Genomic DNA, 20,995 nt, shown 5'->3' with positions numbered 1-20,995 from the left:
TAACAAAACTGAATGTATTTATTTTACTCCCACATTTTTTTACCCTGAGGAACGATACTTAAATAAATACAATTTTTTTGCAAGTAAGGAAGGACAGCCATGTTTATGATGGTGATACCCTTTTTTTTCTGTTTGCTTACACATTTCTAAAAATTCAACTCTAATAAAATTCTAGCTCAGCTTTCTAATACGGTGGAATTAAAATAGCCCCATTGCCTCCATCATCTATCCGTTTGTCTGTCAACGCCACGCATCTAGCCAAGCAACGACTTCTTTCGTCTGCCAGATATTTTCCCAAATAAGTGCTGCCAGCAGTCCACATTTTTTCCTCAGAGATTTATTTTGATGTTTGCTATTTATGTCATGTTTATGTTTGCATTTCTTCGGATCAATTCAGAGCCGTGAGTAAATTTTTTTGAATACGTTTTAAGAACAATTTTGTTATATAAAGCATCAGAATGACCTATATAAACACCACAGGCTTGAATTCTGGTAACAATTGACTGCTGTGGCCAAAATTATAGATATAATCCAGCCGTCCGTCCGTCCGTCAAAAGTTAGATCTTGCCAAGCTTTTGACGGACGGATGGATATAATTTTTTGGGCCATTTGATTGGCTGCAGGTCACGAAGACGGATGACGGACGGACGGACAGACATATGTGACGGGCTATCTGCCTATAAAATGCACGTTTGTGATCTTTTTTAATGTAGAACCTAAAGATTTAACACCAGTTTTCCCTGTCATTCTAAACACTTTGATGTATGTTCATTTACCCTGGCAGTATCAATTACCTACATTTTATATCTGACACTTCAGTGGATGATTTCATTGGGTAGTGAAAAAAAAAGGTTCTACCTGCTCTACTGAACAGTACAAGATGAACAAGTGTGTAGAGCTGTACTGATTCACAAAAGGCAAGCTGATACATCGATACGACTGTTGCCAATGCACAGATACAGGAAAAAACACATTTTGATTAAAAATTTTTTTTAAAATTTACTTAATTACCCAAAATAACTTATTCTAAGAAAAGCATGCAATGTAAATGCACATATGTTTTAATTTATAGATAGAACAACCTCTCTCGTTTTAACTTGTATTTTTAGCGTATTTTCATTTGTTTGTTGATGACCCGTTAGTTGCTTATTGAAACTTGACTTTTAATGGAGACTGGAAAATTTAATTATTTAATTTGTAAATATATAAAATAGGATTATTTAATAATGGGTAACTACGAAATATATTGATTCACAAAGTACACAGTTCAAAAAAATTAATTTTTATGTGCAAAATTGCGAGACTTTGTAGATATTTACATTTCAAGAATGGAATGCAGTGGCGAAAATTTACATTATCAAACGCGTTTCATGTGGTCGCTTTGCACAGGAAACTGTAAAAGTAATTTACCTTATGTAAAATAGTATATTATTAGGTTATTTTTTTTATTAAATTTAAAAAACTTTACGTAAGTTAATTTAAACGAATCTCTGTCACAATAGTACAAACATTTCTGTGCAGTTCAAGTAGTTGGTTTTTTTTCATTGTTTGTAGTGGCCATCCTCCAAACAAAAGCAAGTTTTGTTCTTATCCAACTTGACCGTGCTGGTGATATATTTATTTACGATATACTAGATTCAAGAACGTTATTAAAACATAGAATGTTTAAGTTTGATATGTACGGCTGGCACACACAGCTAAGAAATGGTGTTCAAAGTTATGACAGGAACTTTCATTTTTAAATAATATCGGCCAAAAATAAACAAGCGTATCGTGAATCGGCAGAAATGCCAATTCAACTAAATATCGGCTGCTGCCGATTTGTATCGGCACAGCTCTAGTGTAAAGGAAATTTGATCAAACACTAAAACTTTACTGCGATGTTAACTACAAATCTCTGAAAATAACAAACAATAAAATTTTTTCATCTTAAAATTTCTTTTTTTTAAAAAATTCAACAGTCTTGACAGCAAGACGTTGTAATTACAACTCATGTAGACCTGACCCATTACGTGCACACATTAGGTTGTCATTTCTCATCTTTGGTTTCACAATAAAGAAAATTTAATTCTGTTAACCTATTTTGCTTTTGTTACATTATATAATACTTTGCTTTATCCGCTCCTTCAGGTATTTTGCGTTTAAAACAGCCATTCATTTCTACATTCATTAAACTCATGTATATGGAAGGAGAAAATGTATTATTTTTTACTTCACACCATTTAAAATTTAAAAAAAAGTTTCAGAGAAATGAAACAAATTCCTCACTTTAAAAAAGAAATTTTTAATGAGCTGTAAACAATCTCAAATTTCAGTTCATTGGCAATATAATAGTTTTATTGAAAGAAAATGTACAAAATATAATTATTTTATTAAAAAGTGAATCAATCGTAAACAATTAGATAAACGCAAGTGAGCTGCCTCACTTGGCCTTCGCCGACCGTGCGAACTGGACTACCATGGGCTTGTTCTTGAGGATGTAGCCGTTGGTCTCTTCCAGAGCCTTCTCGGCCATCTTCACCGACTGCAGCGTGACAAAGGCCTGGCCTTTCATTCTGCCCTCTTTCATCAGCCGTATGTCGAACCTGAAAGGGGCCAAGTTCACACTGCATTGCTAGCACTAGTTCACTGGTGACAATAGCAGATACAGCATGTTACAATGCATTCTAAAAACATGATCACTTTAAATACACTTGAAGATGGTCAAGTTTTTATGGTTTAACATACCGTATCCAAAGGAAAATAAGTTGAGAGTTATTCATTGCAATACCACTCCAAAAAATCATGGGTCGTCTTATGACCGATAGCAATGTGGAAATGGCGAAAATGATTAGCAGTTGTATTGTAAAACTGTTCAAAAAAGTGTTTAAAATTACTTAATTCAATGTTATACTTCTTTAGGCACATAATGAATAAATTATGACTGAATTTTTATGATGCACGCATACCATGCAACAAAATTTTCTTAGGATGAAATGAAAGGTTATACCTACAAATAAAAAAAAGGCTAAATACAAATAAAAAATTATTCATATGCTTTTAAACTTATAATTCAGTGATTGATATTGAATACTGGTCCATATCATTGAAAACATTTATTTATTTTGAATTTTAGTGATATATATTGTGGTTATATACGTTTTCAAGTGTATTTAATTAAGTGAGGTTATGTTCCCACATGTATAACGATGTTAGGTTGCTTGTAATTTTCCATTGTCACTGGCAGGGATAGTCTAGAAGGTTTAGTAGTCTCCTGGCTGTTTTCATGGGCTTGGTTATGTGAGGTTATGTTCCCGTATTTATAATTTATATGCATTATAAAGTATTAAATTATTAATACACAATTAAAATTAATGAATTAGAATAAAAAATCAGCATATTTGATTTTATATATTTATAAAAATTTATTTTGATTATTTTACTAAATTTAATAATTATGTAATTTTTACATCTTTATATCAATATTAAATACTGAGTATTTATTTATATTGTATAATTTGAATGAATTTATACTTTACCAACCATATTTATAATATCACTCCCGTCCTTTTTTATGTTTATTAATTATTTGGATGCAGAATTAAAGTTAGTTTTTTTATCATGCAGAGTAAGTATAACTTCTAACACATGTGTATGATAAGAACATGCACACATTTTTTATTTATTGTTTTTAAAAATACTATACACCTATCCCTCACTTAGCACATCTTCAGATTGCGCAGATTCATTTAGCGCGATGTGAATTTTACTGCCCCAGTCTTAAATAGCACGTCTGTAAATTTCAGTTAACACAAAATCTCGACACAGGCAAAAAAAAGTCGAGCACGACGCCACGAACTCTGTTTCAACTTCTGTAAACAACAGATGTGCCATGGGATACAGTTAGCCAAACAAGGGGAGGAAGAGATGTGCGCGCAGGTCTGACTACGCTATTGGCTGTTGTACAAACATCAGCTATAGCAAGTTAAATTGCAGCAATGGAGTGTAAAGGACCAAATGTTTTTACGTCCGTACGTATGCCGCAGTGCAGTACTGTTGTCGTCTGGCCACAAACCGGGCCGTGAACTCAGTCTAGCCAGTGGCAGGGAATTCACTCAAACAAAAGCAATGTCTGCCCATTTAGTTGCCGGTAACTGTACGTGCTTGATCTCTCATAATGCACCGTGTTCAAGTATTTGAGACAAAACTAGAAGTATTACAGCGTGCAGATTGTCATAAAGGCCACGCTTATGTTGGTCGCACTTTAGTTTTAAGCAAGTCTACTGTGTGCACAATCGTACAAAATAAGGAATCTTACCAAAAGTTTATATAAGTGTGATGCTGTTGGTTGTACTAGCGGGAATATATTTGACATTAGATACCGGGACATAAATGAACAGATGATTCATTTATGTTCCAGTATCGATAATCATTGGCCTGACAGGATTGGTGTGAACCAGGTGGTGATACGCGAATAAGCACTTTAATTTTTGAAAAATTAAAATGTAATTATCTGGACAGTAATATTGGTTTCACTGTCAGTAAAGGATGGTTTGGAAATGTACGTGACTTGAGTTGAAGATCACGCCCGGACGGGCAAGTCAGCCAGCTGACTGACGATAACACATAACCACGTATCTCCCGTTACGCTGTGTCGAATTTGTCATACAAAGTGCGATGAGAGGCATATGAAGATGAATGGTGTGACATATTTATAGTTGAGTGTTATTCAATGCATTTGTATAAAGTGAAGTATATTTTCCTACACAATTTTGGAACAGATGAAATAAATTAGCCTTGCTATTTATGGAAACCAATGCTTCAGAATACGCGATTTCGAATAACACGAGCATTTTTAGGAACGAATTAGTCATGCTAAGTGAGGGATAGGTGTATAGAAGTTAATAATGTTTGCAGGCTTTCATGGCCATTGTTTGAAGTAGCTTGGCTACTGGGTTGTAGCCAAGCTACTACTTACTATACTTGCTATATAAATCATTATTCATTAGTATGGATATTGTGGAGAAATAGCTAAACACAAAAATTATCAATTTTGATTTTTTATTTAACTACAACCATAGAATGTAAATATTTTACTTGTAAGGCATTTTGTCTTTGCAAAATTATAATTCTTGATAGTGTAATGTATTACTCTTTGAGCATTGTTATGTTAGGATTTTATTAGCTAGGAAAAAAAAAAAGGATGGACTCAAAGATTTTTGTTTGGAACAGAGGGTCTTGCTTTAGCATTTGACATAAGCGGAAGCATTTTGTCTTGAATGAGCTTCACTACTATCATGTATTCAATTGGACTACTAAGAAGCTGTCTATGAAGCGACAAAATTATAATGAAGCATTGTGTGTTGCTGGAAAATATATTTATTTTGTGTATATGCAAAAATATATGTGGGGAAATGAACTTCAAGACACAATAAGTGAACTACTTTAACTGACGTCGATCAGAACCATTGTGAGTGTTCACCATTAACTGCATTGGAAGTGGAAACGAGTTACACGAATTATGTTTGCACAAACACATGACTTTTCTGGTTTCGTGTAATATTTGAATTATCAAGATCAATACGGATCACGTCAAAACCCAGCTGTTACGGGTTTGCTTTAAGATTTAAGAAATGACTTTGACCTAGTGAACAATTGGAGGACGGTGATACTTCAGTGAATCGTCGACAGCCTCAGAACAGAGTTTGGAACTGGGGTGGTGTAGCGCTGCTGTAGAAGGATTTCTGCACTCCCAAGAGTCATTGTGCCTTGTTTCAAAACTTTGGCGGATTCCAGTACTATCACCGTGGTGTTGTGGAGTAGGACCCATATCATTGTCATCAATGCTAGAGGAAAACTATAATTTCCTAATGTAGGAAATACGATGAACCCCGATTGTAAATGTAGTATGTAAATAAGGTAAATTTTGTCACACTGCCTTTTGTGTAGGGTTATAATGTGTTGTGTGTAATTTTGAGTAGTGATTTAAGTTCATTAGTTAACATTCAAATGAAGTATCCTTTTAACTTAATGTTTTAATTTTATATACTAGATTCTAATTTGTTTTACAACCTATTTAAGTGCATTTTTTCCCATATACTCAGCGTATACCAGAGATACATAACTATTCTTGTAACATTATTATTGAATAACGTCTTTATCGACTTTGCTAAACAGAGTAACTTTTGGAATGTTGATAATCAAGTGTTTTAAGTAGAGGATTTTGTATACTCTAACTGATATTTTACTTAAAGATTTCAACACTTGTACTGGTAACTGTCTTATAAATTGCACTCCTACAATAGCATAGCATTTGAATGATAGCTATATTTAACTAGAACATACATAAGCCCATATTTTAAATAAGTAATTAATAACTAAATTTCTTTTTGCTTACAATAATGTCCAGTTCAAATCATAAAGCAGTTGTTTTCTGAACGAATTATGTTAACTTCATTTCCTTTGAGTAAAGTAATTTTGGTAATAATAATATTTTGAAGGGTCTACAATGGCGCCCAATTTCCGTTAACGTGACTGCTACTTTCAGTCACTGAGGAGATTAACATTTTACGGTCTGTTTAGTTGGTATCACTATATCTTAATCGGAGTCATAGTTTACTTACGCAGCTACTTCTCATTTGTGGGGTTTAAACACATACTTTGGTGGGTGAGGCACTACAACTTTAAGTTTTAGTCAAGCATTTTTAATTCTCACAGAGATCTGGGTATGAAAATGAAAAATGTGAGTTAATAATTTTTCTTGGAACCTTCATTTGTATAATTGGGCAATCCTTACATTCAGGGTCAACTTATTTTTGGGTGTGTACAGAATTGATAATTTTGTAACAGTTAAATTTTGACAATATTTTATCTATGTCACTTATATCTTTAATAAATAAATAAATAAATAAACTCAAACAGTGGCATATAAAACATTTGACTTATCAAAACAAGGAAACTGTTTTACTGACAAGTAATTTTGGAAACACGACCTACGATTTTAGCAGTGGAAAAAACATTGAATGCTTGCATGGTTTTAATTTCTTTTTTTGCAATGAAACGGTTTTGTCACTGTAAAATTAAAATAATATTAATATGAATTAAAAACAATTATATGCACTGTAAGTAGCCCAATTTCCTCATACACTTACTTGTTATGTTAGCATCTGTGTGGTATTAGATATTGAATGCTTTTATTAATGATTTTCTAACTAAAACTCATTTTATGTTCTTTACGTTTACAGTTACCTATAAACCACCATACCCTATGAACTAAATATTTTTTCACATCATAAACTATTGTTTAAATTTTCTAAATAAAACACTGGACTAGAGCTATATAAATTGAATATTACTGTTTAATAAACAAAATAGGTTATTCAGTGTTGAATTGAGACATCTTGTGTATTTCAGGCTATACAGTGTACTGACTTCCATTTGTGCCCACTCCCCCCAACCACATTTTTCAATTTAGGTTTTTTGCTATTCATTAAGTTAAATTTTTCCACTACTTAAAAATAATTGGTAGCTGCAGAAATTCATTGCTTTCCATTGTCGAGTACATGTTTGACATGTTTGTATAAGTTTAAAAATTACATGAGTTCAATGTTTGGATCAAGTCGCTAGACCTAGGTATTTTTTATAAAGTGGCTGGAAGAGATCTCGGATCTAGTCGGGTCCCCCATGGTGTAGACTTTCAGCCGTCGTGCTCTTGCAGTCCGTTGTACTGGATGCACCACCTGGAGGTCGCATTAATGAGAATGCAGCAATGGCGGGAGAAACTGGCAGTGGCAACTGGAGTACTCAGAGAAACCACAGCAATGTTCGCCATGTTTCCTGCGTGGGAAGCAACTGGGTGCTAGACACCCAGACGGGTCGTGAAACAGACGAGACCACGCAGAGTGCTGGTTCAACTGACATGCTGCCCTGCTCCTCCAAGACGTTGGACACGCGGTAGCGGCGGAAGATGAAGTGCAGGTCTCGCTCGTCCACCTGGCGGGCCAGGTTCTTGATGTACAGTCGGCACGACGGCACCCCGGGCTGGTAATTCTTGAACACTGGCAGGTGCTTCTGATCTGTAAGGAAGCGAGAGAGAGACTATAACAACCGACCACCTACTTGCTGTTCCTTATTACATCTTCATGTGTAACTGACGTACATGTGCAGTCTCTCCGGTCACGCTGGATGTTAATTTCAGGACAATTCTTGCAAAGTTGTCACAACAGCTCTCTTGCACTTTGTGTTTCTTCTCAGATTTTTCCACCAGATGTTAATTATTATGAGTGATAATTATTATGATCAAAAATATGACATTTCAAATATTGCGAGGAATGTTTAGGAAATAACTGGTGGCAAATATGTGAACAAACAACAAATACAAGAGATAGTGCGAAAAATTTACAGGATTGAATAACGGTAATGACAAGAAAATTAAATTACAAATGTGGCACATGAGACAGAAACTTTAAATATCAGTTTAGCTAGAACTATATTTGCGTTAGTAAGCCAAAATTGTAAGTGCAAACCTACCTCTCTTCACAAAAATCACTCAATTAGGGGCAAGGCCTGGGCTTTCAGCAATTAGCTATGTATTTTAAACTATCATCTTGAAAGAATACATATTGAAATTATATAGTTCATGTACGTATTAACAATTTATGACTTAGACAATTAGATTAAACTTTTGACATTTGTATTCTCGACTTCCTCTGAGATATGAGAGAAGTTAATAATTGATTTACTATGTATGTGGAATCACAGTATAGTCAGTGAAGAAAGGAAATTGAATAATATGCATATAAAGCTATGTGTTAATGAGTCAAAATGTAACAAGAAAAAATCATTTATGTATGCTGTTGGAGATGAAAATTGTAAAACAAACACTCATTGTTGGAACATAAATTTGAATTTTACTAGGCTTATTTTGGGCTTGGAAAGAGAATAAAGTCATCTAAAGAAATGCATAATAAAATTGGTGCTTTGTTTCTGAACTCTCAACAGTGTTACAAAAGAAGCAATACAAAAAAATTGGACATTGTAGGTTTTCAAAATTAACATGGGTCAGTTTTTTGTTTATTACTGATAACAAAGATCATGCATGTGAAAAGTAGATGCCACTTCAAATTATTGAAACATTGCATACCTAATTTTTTTTTAAATTTAGTGTAACAAATGTCTTTACAGAAAGGTTGATTAGTACTATAAAGAGCATGAAGAACTGTCTGAGATCAAAGTTCATTTAAGTAATTTTACTTCACCAGATTTTTTTCTCCTATGTAAAATACCAGGAATTAATTAAAAGCACGGTATAAATCACCAATATATTGATACTTGGCAAAAATTTTGAGTACTTTTTTGGTAAAACACCCAAAGATAAAACTAATACAGTTGGCGCTCCCTTAATCCGGTATTCTTTAGCATGGTAAATTCTGTGATCAGTAGAGACTGGAAAATTTGCAGATTCATCTTGTGACATGCTAAAATTCAAATAATTATACCTTTGTGCTGATTTTGCTATTGGTTCACTGTTAATCTGGAAGACTCTGGCCCAATTAGACACACTCAAAAAAGTATTGAATCACAAGTTATCCATTCAAAATGCCCCCACACGTCAGCAGCCAATGAACAGGTGATGTTTGTTTTTCCAGTCCTTAGTAATCACAGATAGAACTGAACAAACCCACAAAATTTATTTTTTGTGCATTTAGTATTCAATTGTTATTTTCTTGTGTGATTTAGTAATATTACAAATAGCTGTCTGCCTTTTGATGGTAACGTCCATAATTTTTTATTGCACAAGAGGATACAAACCATGGTCGTATGGTTTTAATTGTTAAACTTACTTTGAAAACTCATTTTAGCTACTTTTACCTTTTTTTTTAAGTGTAATGAGACAATGGAACTACCATTCTGACCTAAAAAAATTTCTTAAATTCTATTTACTAACAGATGTTACTAAGATATTTTGAGCAGACCTTAAAAGCTAGTTTTTAAATTACTAATTTACAATGATGAATATAATTTATTTCACATAAAATCACAGGTTAAATGAATTTTATTGATAACATTACTGTAATAATGACCATGAACTTGCACAGAACACTTTCTACTTAGTTGAGCTGCAAACGTCCCAATACACTTTGGGTTGTGATTTTACGTACCTCTGGATGATATCCGGTTTTCCGCGAGCTTCTCCGCAGTGATACAGTCGTCGTCATCCTCGGTTACTCGTTCCTCGGAGTCCTTCTCTTCCTCCGGAGCCGGCGCCTTGCTGGCCGGGAACATCAGCCCGAATCCACCCGCACTCTCGGCGACCCCACTCGTGCTCTCCGCGTGCCTCTCGAGCGATGGCTCCGGTGCCAGCTTCAGCTCGATGCGGCGCTGTGTCGGTGCAGCGTCCTCCCGCTCGAACACCTCCTCCGGCCTCAGCACCGACTTGGCGGCCCTGGGCACAGCAGGTGCCGCTGCCAGCTGGCTCAGCCTGGGGCGCTTCACTCGCATCTTCTTCTGCGGCAACGCCCGCTTCTCGGGTATGATGTCTTCCGGACGTTTGTTGCCTTCTCCGTCACTCTCCAACTCTGACTCCTCCGTTGCCGTGTCCTGTCTGGGAGGACTCTCTTCCCGTCTGTTCACACCAACAAGGTTACTCTACAAAGCATCTCATTTTGCACCAATTTTATGTTCATTAATAATTAATTTATTTAACTAATTTTCACAAAGATTTTACAATACAAAGGAAAACTACTCTATTTTTTTAAAAAAAACATTGGTGTGAAATTTTTTATTTTACATTGTAACACAAGGAAAACTGGAATGAAAAATAATATTACCGAATTGCTAACTTTAATGAGTTTTGACCACTGTACTTAAGAGATCTTATTGTTGTTTTTTTTTTAAACACTATAGCAATGTTATATTACTGGTGTATGCAGGACACCAATTGTCCTGTTTATTGAAATAAGTGTCATGCCATGATATTTCCTTATTTGTTAAATATAATGAATAAAAAATGAATGCATGATGAATAATACTCATGGTACTCACGGTATCAGGGCGAGCGCAGGCTCGGGTGCAGGCTGTGGGGGCAGGGCGTCCTTTGGCACGGCCACCTTGGGGAACACCTCTCCCTCGAAGGGACAGGGCAGGCTCATGCGGTTCATGAGGTGCAACACCTGTGTGTAGAGCCTGGGCACGGATGCCAGTGCGCACGAAATGTTGAACAGCACCAGCTGGGTGGGCGGGGGGTACTGGTACCCGAGGTGCGGCGGGGGCGGCTGCCCCAGGTTCACTGGCGCACTCCATGTGTTCAGGCGATGAAGGAACGCCTTGTAGTTCTTGTGCTTGCTTTCCGTCTCCTTCTTGGTTGGCTGGATGCTGCAACCAGCCACAGACAGCACTTCGCACATATCGATGGCTTAGAATGAAAACCTTGTATCTCAATTTTTGGACGAAAATACGATTTTTATGTTTTTGGCTAGAAAACCTCGTATCTCACAGAATGTTGGGCTGAAAGAAATAAAATGTGCATCCTACTGCTTTCTATCGGGAAAAAAAGAAACCAAGTATATCAGTAGCACTACACATTGTAGAGAGAAAACCTCGTATGTTCAGTAAGTTTGCTTGGTCTGTATTCTAATGTTTTTGAAGTTGTTCATCATTTTCTCATCAGTTTTACAGTACAGTCAACTACTCTTAGGTAAACCATTTAGTTATTTCTAGTATTGTGATAATATTTCTACCTAATTTTGCATAATATAAAAGAAGTTGTATCATTGAAAACCTTGTACATATTATACGGTCACTGCAGTATTTCTGAAAACCTCGTACATCATATATACGAGGTTTTCACTTTTACTGAATAGAAACAAGAATGTTATCTGAGTTTTTCTTTCAGGTTTCTTAAGTATTTTTTTCAGTTAAATTAAGTTAAATTCAGTTAAATTCAATTAAATTATAAGTTAAGTTATGGAAAAAATATGGCTGAAAGCAATATAAAATATTATTTTTATTGCAGGACATGAACTCTAGAAGTAAGTTGCTGGTCCAGTTGGCTATCCAAATGCAAGAAGACAAATTTTCAAAAGAAACAGAATAATTGTAGCTCTTCTAAAATTGCTGGTATGCCTAATTTATTAACATTAATTATCAAGCAGGACAAGGTGGAGTTTTTCAACAGTTTAGTTATAATTGTTTTGATCATGCTTATGTACTAGTGGTCATCAATGAAAACAGATGACAGTGTATAGTAGGAATGAAAAAACTATCCAGTTTAATAATCTGTTGCAATGCGTACACCTGATGACCAAAACAATGTGTTAGGTTAGTCTTCACAAGAGTCTGACAGGCTGAAATGTAACCAAAACTGGCCAAATCAGAATAATGCTGGTGTATGTATACATTGATACTGATCGTAGATGAAGACTCTTTTTGACACGAATGAAAAATTGTCAAAAAAGTTTCACCTTATCCTGATAGGGTAAAATTATGTTACATTATTTACTAATACATTTTAATGTTACAATCTGATTATTTTCTTCTCTTTCAGAAGTTAAAGGAAATGCTGACAGTACAGATAAACACGACTCGGAAGCCATTGGATCAACAGAAATAATAGGAATGTTAACAGGATAGGAATTAATTCCTGGCACTGTGTCCCATGGTGGCAGCTGTTCAAATACAGGTAGGCTATAATCAGTTTGATGTTCTTACCTGAAACTCTTACACGTTACAAAAATAATGCAAGATGAAACATTACTAATGTAGGTAAGTAGTAAGTAGGCCTACCTTTATAATTATAAATGCAGGGATTAATTTGTGTGTTCTAGACAACCATGAACACATATTATCCTCAGAACATGTAACATCTGAATCTGATTATGCTTCAAATCCAATGGAAGGATCAACTAATCCAGCAAGTTTCCAAATGACTGAATTCATTGTGGTTCCTTGTGGTGATGAATATATTACAGCCAATTTCAAAGTCATCAGAAAAGAACTCACCTAAAATCAACCAAGATACATCATGCGATGATGGAAATTTAGATCGACAGATGTTCTTGGCAGAAGAAAATGATTTTTTATTGTCAGATGAGAATATGCAATATAATGATTGTTCTAATATAGATGTGATGTCTGAAGAATTGTCGATGTAAGACATTATTGATTTAGAAGTACCTTTGCCATTAGTAGAGGAAAGTATTGCAGAATGTAGTATGGAAGTACCTTTCATCAAGACTGCAGCAAATGAGCAGATAAGATGGATGCAGTGAAATGACAAATATAGAAGGATTCACACATGATGGAATAGTAAATAATTATCTACAATCTGATTCTATAGACAATTTTTTACAAGACACTAGACCAAATGACAATGGTGCTCAGACACATTCTGAACAGAACAATAATGAAAATGTTCATGAACCAAACAGCAGTAAAGTAATACCAGGAAAAAAGAAATGTAATGCAAAAATAAAGAAACATGCATGGGCAGCAGAGAAGAATAAGTTTAAAAGAATGATAGGACAGGCATATTGTAGGAGGAGAAAGAATGATGCACGAAAAAGTGTTTTCGATGTAAGTCGGGCCAAAAGAGAACTGAAACCACAATATTTGTGCTGTTCTACGAATAAAATATCGGTGTTCCAATGTACTAGATTAACTGAAGAAAATAGAAAACAACTTTTTCAAGATTTTGGAGTTTGAATTGGTGAGAAAGACGCATATTAGTCAAACAGCTTGTCGACCACAGAACTGTTGCTCAAAGAACAGTGAATTCTTTGGATTTGTCAAAATGAAGACAGATTGAGTGTAATGCAAAAAAATGTTTTTGAACACTTTGTCTTTAGGAGAGTGGATGGTTTCAAACTGGGTCGTACCTTCGCCTAAAGGTCAGGAATGTCAGGAAGTCGACAGACAAGAAGAATCAGAAGATGATGCAGGACAAAGGAAACTGTGAAGGAGGTCTAACTTAGTCAAAAACAGGTGAAAACAGACAGAAGAAAGACAAAGATGGTAGTGGTCATAAGAAACCTCTTCGTGAATTCTTTGACAGCCTCCCAAAATTAGTCACATTATTGTAGGAAAGATACAAAGAAATTGTACCTTGATCCGAAGTGGCAGTCTAAGGCTGAACTTTACAGACAATATCAGTCGTATTGGAAGTCGGAAGGGTAAGAGAGTTTGTGTGGAAGTATTTTTACATTTTTCTCTGTTTTTGATGAATTAAACCTTGGTTTATTTTCACCTAAAAAAGATCAGTACGATGTTTGCTAATCGTTTAACAAAGGAAATTTGCCTCAAGAAGAATACGATGCCCATGTACTCAAAAAAACAAAGCACGACAAGAAAAAGAGAGAGACAAAACGAGCAATAACACTACAGCTGTGTTCACTATGGCTGTACAGGCAGTACTTTTATGTCCTGCTTTAAAAGCATCAGCTCTGTATTACCGAACAAAATTGAAAATCCACAATTTCACTATTTATAACCTAAAAACAGATAATGCCTTCTGTTATCTTTGGGACGAGACAGAGGGAGGACTTACCGCTGTTGAATTTTCTAGTAATATCAGTCATTTAATTTTCACTGAAGTAGACAAAAGTATTTATGATGGATGCACCTATCAAAATAGGAACTGTACCTTATCTAATGCACTTCTCCTTGCATCCTATGAAACAGGTCTCACAATTACTCAAAAGTTTCTCGAAAAGGGCCACACGAAAATGGAGTGTGACTCCATGCACAGCACCATAGAAAAGAAAGTACGAAATCGGGAAATATATTCACCAGCTGGATACATTGAAGTTTTCCGCACAGCTCGGATACACCCAAAGCCCTACAAAGTACAGTACCTCTACCATGATTTTTTTTAAAAGTACATCTCTTTAAATTTTATGTCCTCCATTCATCCAGGTAAGAAGAAAGGAGACCCCATGGTTACAGATCTGAAGTGTATCGAGTACTCACAAGATGGTAATTTAAAAGTTAAGCTTGACTTTTCAGATAAGTACTCAGACCTGCCTAGACGGATCAAACAGCCAACAGACATTGTTTTAAAGCCACTGTATAAAACAGAACTTCCTCTAGAAGCGAGTAAATTCCAACATCTTCAAGAAATGAAAGGAGTGTTGCCCAGAGAAGTTCACGTGTATTATGACAGACTGCCACATTTCATGAAAAATTCAAGTGCAGTTTGTAGTTCAGAGGGTTGTGCACTTGTATAAAGAAATTTTTTTGAAGCTGGACACGCTCAGTTTGTAACCGGGAATACTAGTGCTATGAATAGTATCATTGTTCATTGTTCACAGGAATTGTACATGAGTACGGAATATCTTGTATTTTCCTCTAAGTCATTTTTCATTTAGTGTGTATTCCAGCTCAATAAGTAGGTATTTTGTTTTTGCATTGTTCTAACAATGTGTACTTTCCCTTAAAGTAGTTATTTCTTAAGAATGTACATAATATCGCGGCTTAATAATTATGTGAATAGTACAATACGTAATTGATGTTACATGTCATCTTCATGTCTTCAGATGAGTTGAATGAAAATTTAGTAGTTTTTACTACTATTGTTATATAGTAGCCTACCTACTGTTTATATTTTCCTTCTGTAAACGATTTCTCCTTAGAATTTATTATGACACATTGTTGAAAAATCCTACTAAGCATTTAATTGAATGTGATGTTTATTTTTATTACCACTTTGTTAACTTTACTGCCATGTCTCACCCATTTGGCCATAATTGACTTTTGTGCTATTTCTTTATTGTGTTGATGTATGTTACATAATTGAAACACTGGAACTCAGGCACACTACTTTAATTCACCATTACCGATCTTACACTGTCTCCTCTCGTACACCCCCAGGTGTACCAACCATCATGTTCTACATTACTACATCTCCCTCCTTATACAAACACAAATAAAAAACTACTTAAAACTAAAGATGACAATAACTCTTATTTCTGAACATAGTCCTTAAGGTAGTGAGGTGTTTTCTGGATCCTCTTTGGACGGCAATCTGGTACACTTGGATTGTCTTCTGTCTCAAACCCTCTGAAGCCCTCTTCAATCGGACCCTTGAGTCTCTCAGTTTGAGTGGGCTTTTCTGTGAACACCATTCTGCGTTTAGCAGACCAGTAACGTTGTTTGTTGGTGAGAGTCACATCCTTGTTTGCACTTGCCTTGTTTCCACTTGTTGGCTCTTCTCGGTTCTGTTCTCGTGTGACTGTGGACTTCTTCAGATGATAGGTGTTCCTTCTCTTGAGCCTCCCATGTTCATCCTTGATCATCCATGACCTCGGGCTTCCACCCTCTGCGATGATTCGGGCAGGTCTCCAGACCCCTTTGTCCAAATAAACCACACTGTCATCTTTCTGAAATGCAACATGCCTGTGTTTAGCATTTTTATCATAATAACCTTTGTTTTGCCTGTCCTTTTGATCTTGTATGTTACTGAAATTATGTACGATACTGGGTTGCAACAGAGTGTCACAAATGGGTAACTTGGTTTTAGTTCTCCTGCTAAACAGAAGTTGGGCAGGACAGTAGGGCGATCCCAACACCGGGCTGTTACGAAATTCCAGCAACATATCGTGGATGTCAAGCTGTTGGTCTTTACATTTTTTTAGCATGTTCTTGCAGAGCCCTACTGCTCGTTCGGTTAACCCATTGCTTCTGGGATAGTATGGGCTTGATGTTTGGATAACAAAGCCATAACTGTCACTGAATTGTCTCATGTGTGTAGAATCAAAGGGCATGTTGTCTGCAATCATTATGCTTGGTATTCCATGTGTAGAAAAGACAGTTTTCAGCACTCGTATAATGTTGGCTGCATCCTTGGATTGCAACGGAAGCAGTTCAATCCATTTGGAGTAGTAATCACACAGAACTAAGTATGATTGTGAGTCCAACTCAAGGATGTCACATGCTACCTTGTGAAAGGGCAGCGTCTGGGGTTCTTGTAGTATCATCGGTTCCTTAGGATTTTTTGTGCTGAATTTTTCACACAAGCTACATCCTGCTACAAAATTCTCTATGTCCGTGTCCCTGCCTGTCCAATAAAATAAGGTTTTTGCCCTGGCTTTGGTTTTTGCCATACCAAAATGAGATTGATGGACATTATTTAACACCTGTTTTTTGAGGGCTACAGGGACTATGATTCTTTCACCCAGAAATACCAACCCATCTTCAACTACAATCTCATGTCTAAATTTGAAATAGAATCTTGCCAGTTCAGGTACCTTGGTTTTGGAATTCGGCCACCCGTTATGAAACAGTGTGGACAACATACTGAGTAATCCATCGTTCTTTGTTTCTTGTTGAAACAGAGCCTTTTTGTTGTTTGACATGTTGACTGAGTGTACTACATCTCCCAGGGACACATCTACATCATCAATTGCTGCTTTGGAGCATGCCCTACTGAGAGCATCTGCGACATGCATTTTCGAGCCCGGCACATATACTAGCTTGACTTTGTACAACCCTATTTTAAGCTTAATGCTCTGCAGTCTTCTCGATGGAATTGTGTGGATTTTTTTCTGCATGATTGATATTAACGGTTGATGATCTGTCTGTATTACCACTTCGCGCCCGTAAATATACTGATGGAATTTCTTGCAGGCAAAGAGAATGGCAAGAAATTCCTTGTCAATCTGGCCGTAACTAACTTCAGTGGGCGAGACACATTTTGATGCATAACAGACTGGCCTGCCGTCCTGAATAGAACACAGCCTATACCTTCCTTGCTGCTGTCGGTCTGTAGGAAGGGTTCAGATGTTAATATTTTCTTTAGCTTATTAAGACATGTACCATGTATGCTGGGGTCCCACACAAACTCACTCTTATTTCGCAACAGACTTCTCAGTGGGCCAGTGACTACCGTGAAGTGGGGAATGAAGTCTCTCAGATAGTTTATAAGACCTAAAAAACGCTGGAGGTCTGATTTACATGTTGGGATATCATAATTGACAATTGCTGAAATTTTTTCACTGTCTGGGATAACGCCACTGCCAGTGAAGGTGTGTTCCACATATTTAACTTGAGCAACCTTGTGTTGGAACTTCTGTACATTGAACTTTACATTGCATCTCCGCGCTCTGTCCAGCACTTCAATGAGTATTTTATCGTGAGCATCCTCATTGTCTGCATAAATGAGCAGATCATCAACATAGATCATGACCCCTTGTATGTCTCCAAATATTTCTGTGTTGTATTTTTGAAATACCTCCGACGATATGTTCAACCCGAATGGCAACCTTTTGAAGTAATAGCAGCCAAATACTGTTGAAAATGTGCAGTATGTTGAACTCTGTTTGTCTAGAGGTACATGCCAGAATGAATCTTTCAGATCCAACACACTAAAGTATTTGGAGTTGCCTAGCTTAGCAATTATATCTTTCACTGTGGGTATTTCAAAATATTCCTTCACAATGGCTTCATTTAAATCCTGGGGATCTAGGCAGAGTCGCAGGAAACCATCTGGTTTCTCGACGATTGCCAGCTTGTTCACCCACTCAGTGGGTGTGCTACATTTTGCAATTACGACTAACTGAGATAATCTATCTAGCTCGGCTTGTAACTTGGCTCTGATTGCAAGGCGAAGTCTGTTTGGTGGATTTGAAACAGGTACAGAATTCTCTTTCAACTTTATGGTATAATCACGTGCAAAATTACCGACGCCAGAGAAAACATCTTCATATGCTGTCACAATGCTTTCTTTGGATTTGAGATGTACCTCACTGACCACATTTATTTGTGGAATGCCGAGCAGTGCACAGGTACTGATTCCCAAAATTGCCACAGAGTCTTCATCCACTATGACAAATGTTTCTTCTGAATTGATGGTGCCCCGACGCAAGTTCAATTCACAGCTACCTACCACTTTAATCGTAGAGTTGTTGTAGGCTGCCAGGGACATGTTCTCATGTCGTAACTTTACTGTGGTTCCTGCACGAGACAACTGGGAAAATATCTTGAGGGGCAGGATGTTGACACATGCCCCTGAGTCCAGTTTAAATGTGACAGAGACATTGTCAACAAGGAATGTTTCAGTCCAACACTTTACCTGAGCACTGTTGCATGCAGGGTTTTTTGTGACGTGATCACAGTAATAATCCTCAAAATCGAAGCTATGTCCAGGATCTGTTGTTTGTTTAACCTCAGTTACTGGTTGTGATTTTGTTTCTCGTGAACGAGTATTACGACACATTTTCGCAAAATGGTTCATTACACCGCAGAGTGAACATGATTTCCCTTGTGCTGGGCATTTTGAAAAGACTCTAGGGTGACAACACCACTTGCACTCGATGTCCACTGCCAGTCGTTGTATGGTTGGGTTTCTACTAGGACGTGGAAACTTGCTTGGCTTATATTTGGCTTCATCAACAGTGATGTTATCTGGCATCCCTTGGTTTGAGTTCATCACCTGGCTTGCCTGAGCAGCAGTTATTTCAGCAGTCCGAAATTGTTGAATTGTGTCTTCTAAACTGACATCCCCTCTTTTGAGAATTTTTTCTTGTGTTGGTTTATCTTGGGTGCCAAAGACAATCCGATCACGTAACATTTTGTCAGCATTCGTGAAGTCACAGTCTTGCAACATGATTTTTAAGTCAGTTAAAAAGCCATCAAAGTTTTCACCCTTGCTTTGATTGCGGTTATGAAACATGAATCGCGCGTGTAGGATGTTCTTTTTTGGGTTGCAGTAGGTGTGGAATTTGCCGAGAACAATAGCCAACGTCTTGTTCTTGTTCTCTTCATCGGTGAACGTGAGTGTGTTGTAAACATCCAGGGCTTCCTCGCCAATAATATTCAAAAATATCGCAATCTTATGCGATTCTCCTTGCGAAACGAGATCAGACGCCTCCAGATAAATTTCAAATGCTTGTCGAAATTTTTTCCAGTTCTCACTGATGTTTCCACGTAGTGACAATTTCTCAGGAACATTGAACGTGCTTGCTGCCGCCATGTTTTGTTTCTGTCTTGATACGAGTCAGCTGCGCGGGTCATTTCTTTGTTACTCAGTGACGATATCTGGCACAAATGAAATGTTCCAATACATCACGACAGTAGTTTCGAACCCTGTGTTTCCCGTAGTTCTCTTCGTACCGACTGCGCCATGTGTTGATGTATGTTACATAATTGAAACACGGGAACTCAGGCACACTACTTTAATTCACCATTACCGATCTTACACTGTCTCCTTTCGTACACCCCCAGGTGTACCAACCATCATGTTCTACATTACTACATTTATGTTGTACCTTAGTAAATATTTTAAACTTACAAGTTTTATTTCAATTTATTTTTTGTGATTTCAACAATGTAGTTATTAATTGGATGGGGACTTATTTTCAGTTATCTTTATTTCAACTAAGAACTTAATTTTGCAATTTGTTATCTGGAGTTAGTCTAATATTTGTAAGCTAATCTTTTCATTATTTGTACATTTTATAGGAAAATACAAATGATGTAATAAGTATTGTGTGTTAAAACTCATTATTTTCCTCCTAACAATGTGCACTGAAAACCATGTATATATTATAGAACGCAAGTATGAAAACTACGTATCTCAAATTAACAATGAAAACCACTTACATAATTCTCATGCAGTATGCAGATTAAAAAATAAAACATTGTATGTCATAATTAGCAGGAATGACATTACAATAACAGGCATCCAAAATATTTTATTAGTAATCACATAAAAAAATTGTACAACCATTAATTGAGGGGGGGCGAAAGAAACAGTTTTTGTCTCTGCTGTAAAATTTGCATTTTATGGGATACAAGGTTTTTATTCTAAGCCATCAATATGAGGGATAGAGGTCTGCGAGTAACTTGAAAAATATTCAATTCGACATTTCAGAATTTGTGTGTGTATTTTTTACCAATAGATATCCTTACACCATGTGAGACTCATTAAAAAAAATTACAAAAAAAAAGTAACATGTATGAGGCTGTTATGATTTATTGAGAAATTCAGATTTATTTCTGTAACATTACTCACACATTGGTTTTA

The 20,995-nt window shown here is 36.3% G+C and overlaps 1 protein-coding gene across 5 annotated transcripts in view; it reads right to left on the bottom strand.

Moving 5' to 3' along the window:
* Positions 1 to 2,264: 2,264 nt before the first annotated feature.
* Positions 2,265 to 20,995, bottom strand: part of LOC134540340 (RNA-binding region-containing protein 3-like) — a 36,404-nt gene continuing 17,673 nt past the window's right edge. For all 5 annotated transcript variants that reach the window (XM_063383012.1, XM_063383044.1, XM_063383035.1 and 2 more), the window contains exons 3-6: positions 11,023 to 11,352; positions 10,140 to 10,603; positions 7,898 to 8,054; positions 2,265 to 2,585 (exon numbers count right to left, since the gene is read on the bottom strand). In XM_063383012.1, coding sequence (XP_063239082.1) covers positions 2,423 to 2,585; positions 7,898 to 8,054; positions 10,140 to 10,603; positions 11,023 to 11,352 — 1,114 coding nt within the window. In that variant the 3' untranslated portion in view covers positions 2,265 to 2,422. The remainder of the gene's footprint in view (positions 2,586 to 7,897; positions 8,055 to 10,139; positions 10,604 to 11,022; positions 11,353 to 20,995) is intronic.

Source organism: Bacillus rossius, chromosome 1, assembly GCF_032445375.1.
Source record: "Bacillus rossius redtenbacheri isolate Brsri chromosome 1, Brsri_v3, whole genome shotgun sequence".
Classification (NCBI taxonomy): domain Eukaryota; kingdom Metazoa; phylum Arthropoda; class Insecta; order Phasmatodea; family Bacillidae; genus Bacillus; species Bacillus rossius.
This window is presented reverse-complemented; position numbering and strand designations above follow the sequence as displayed.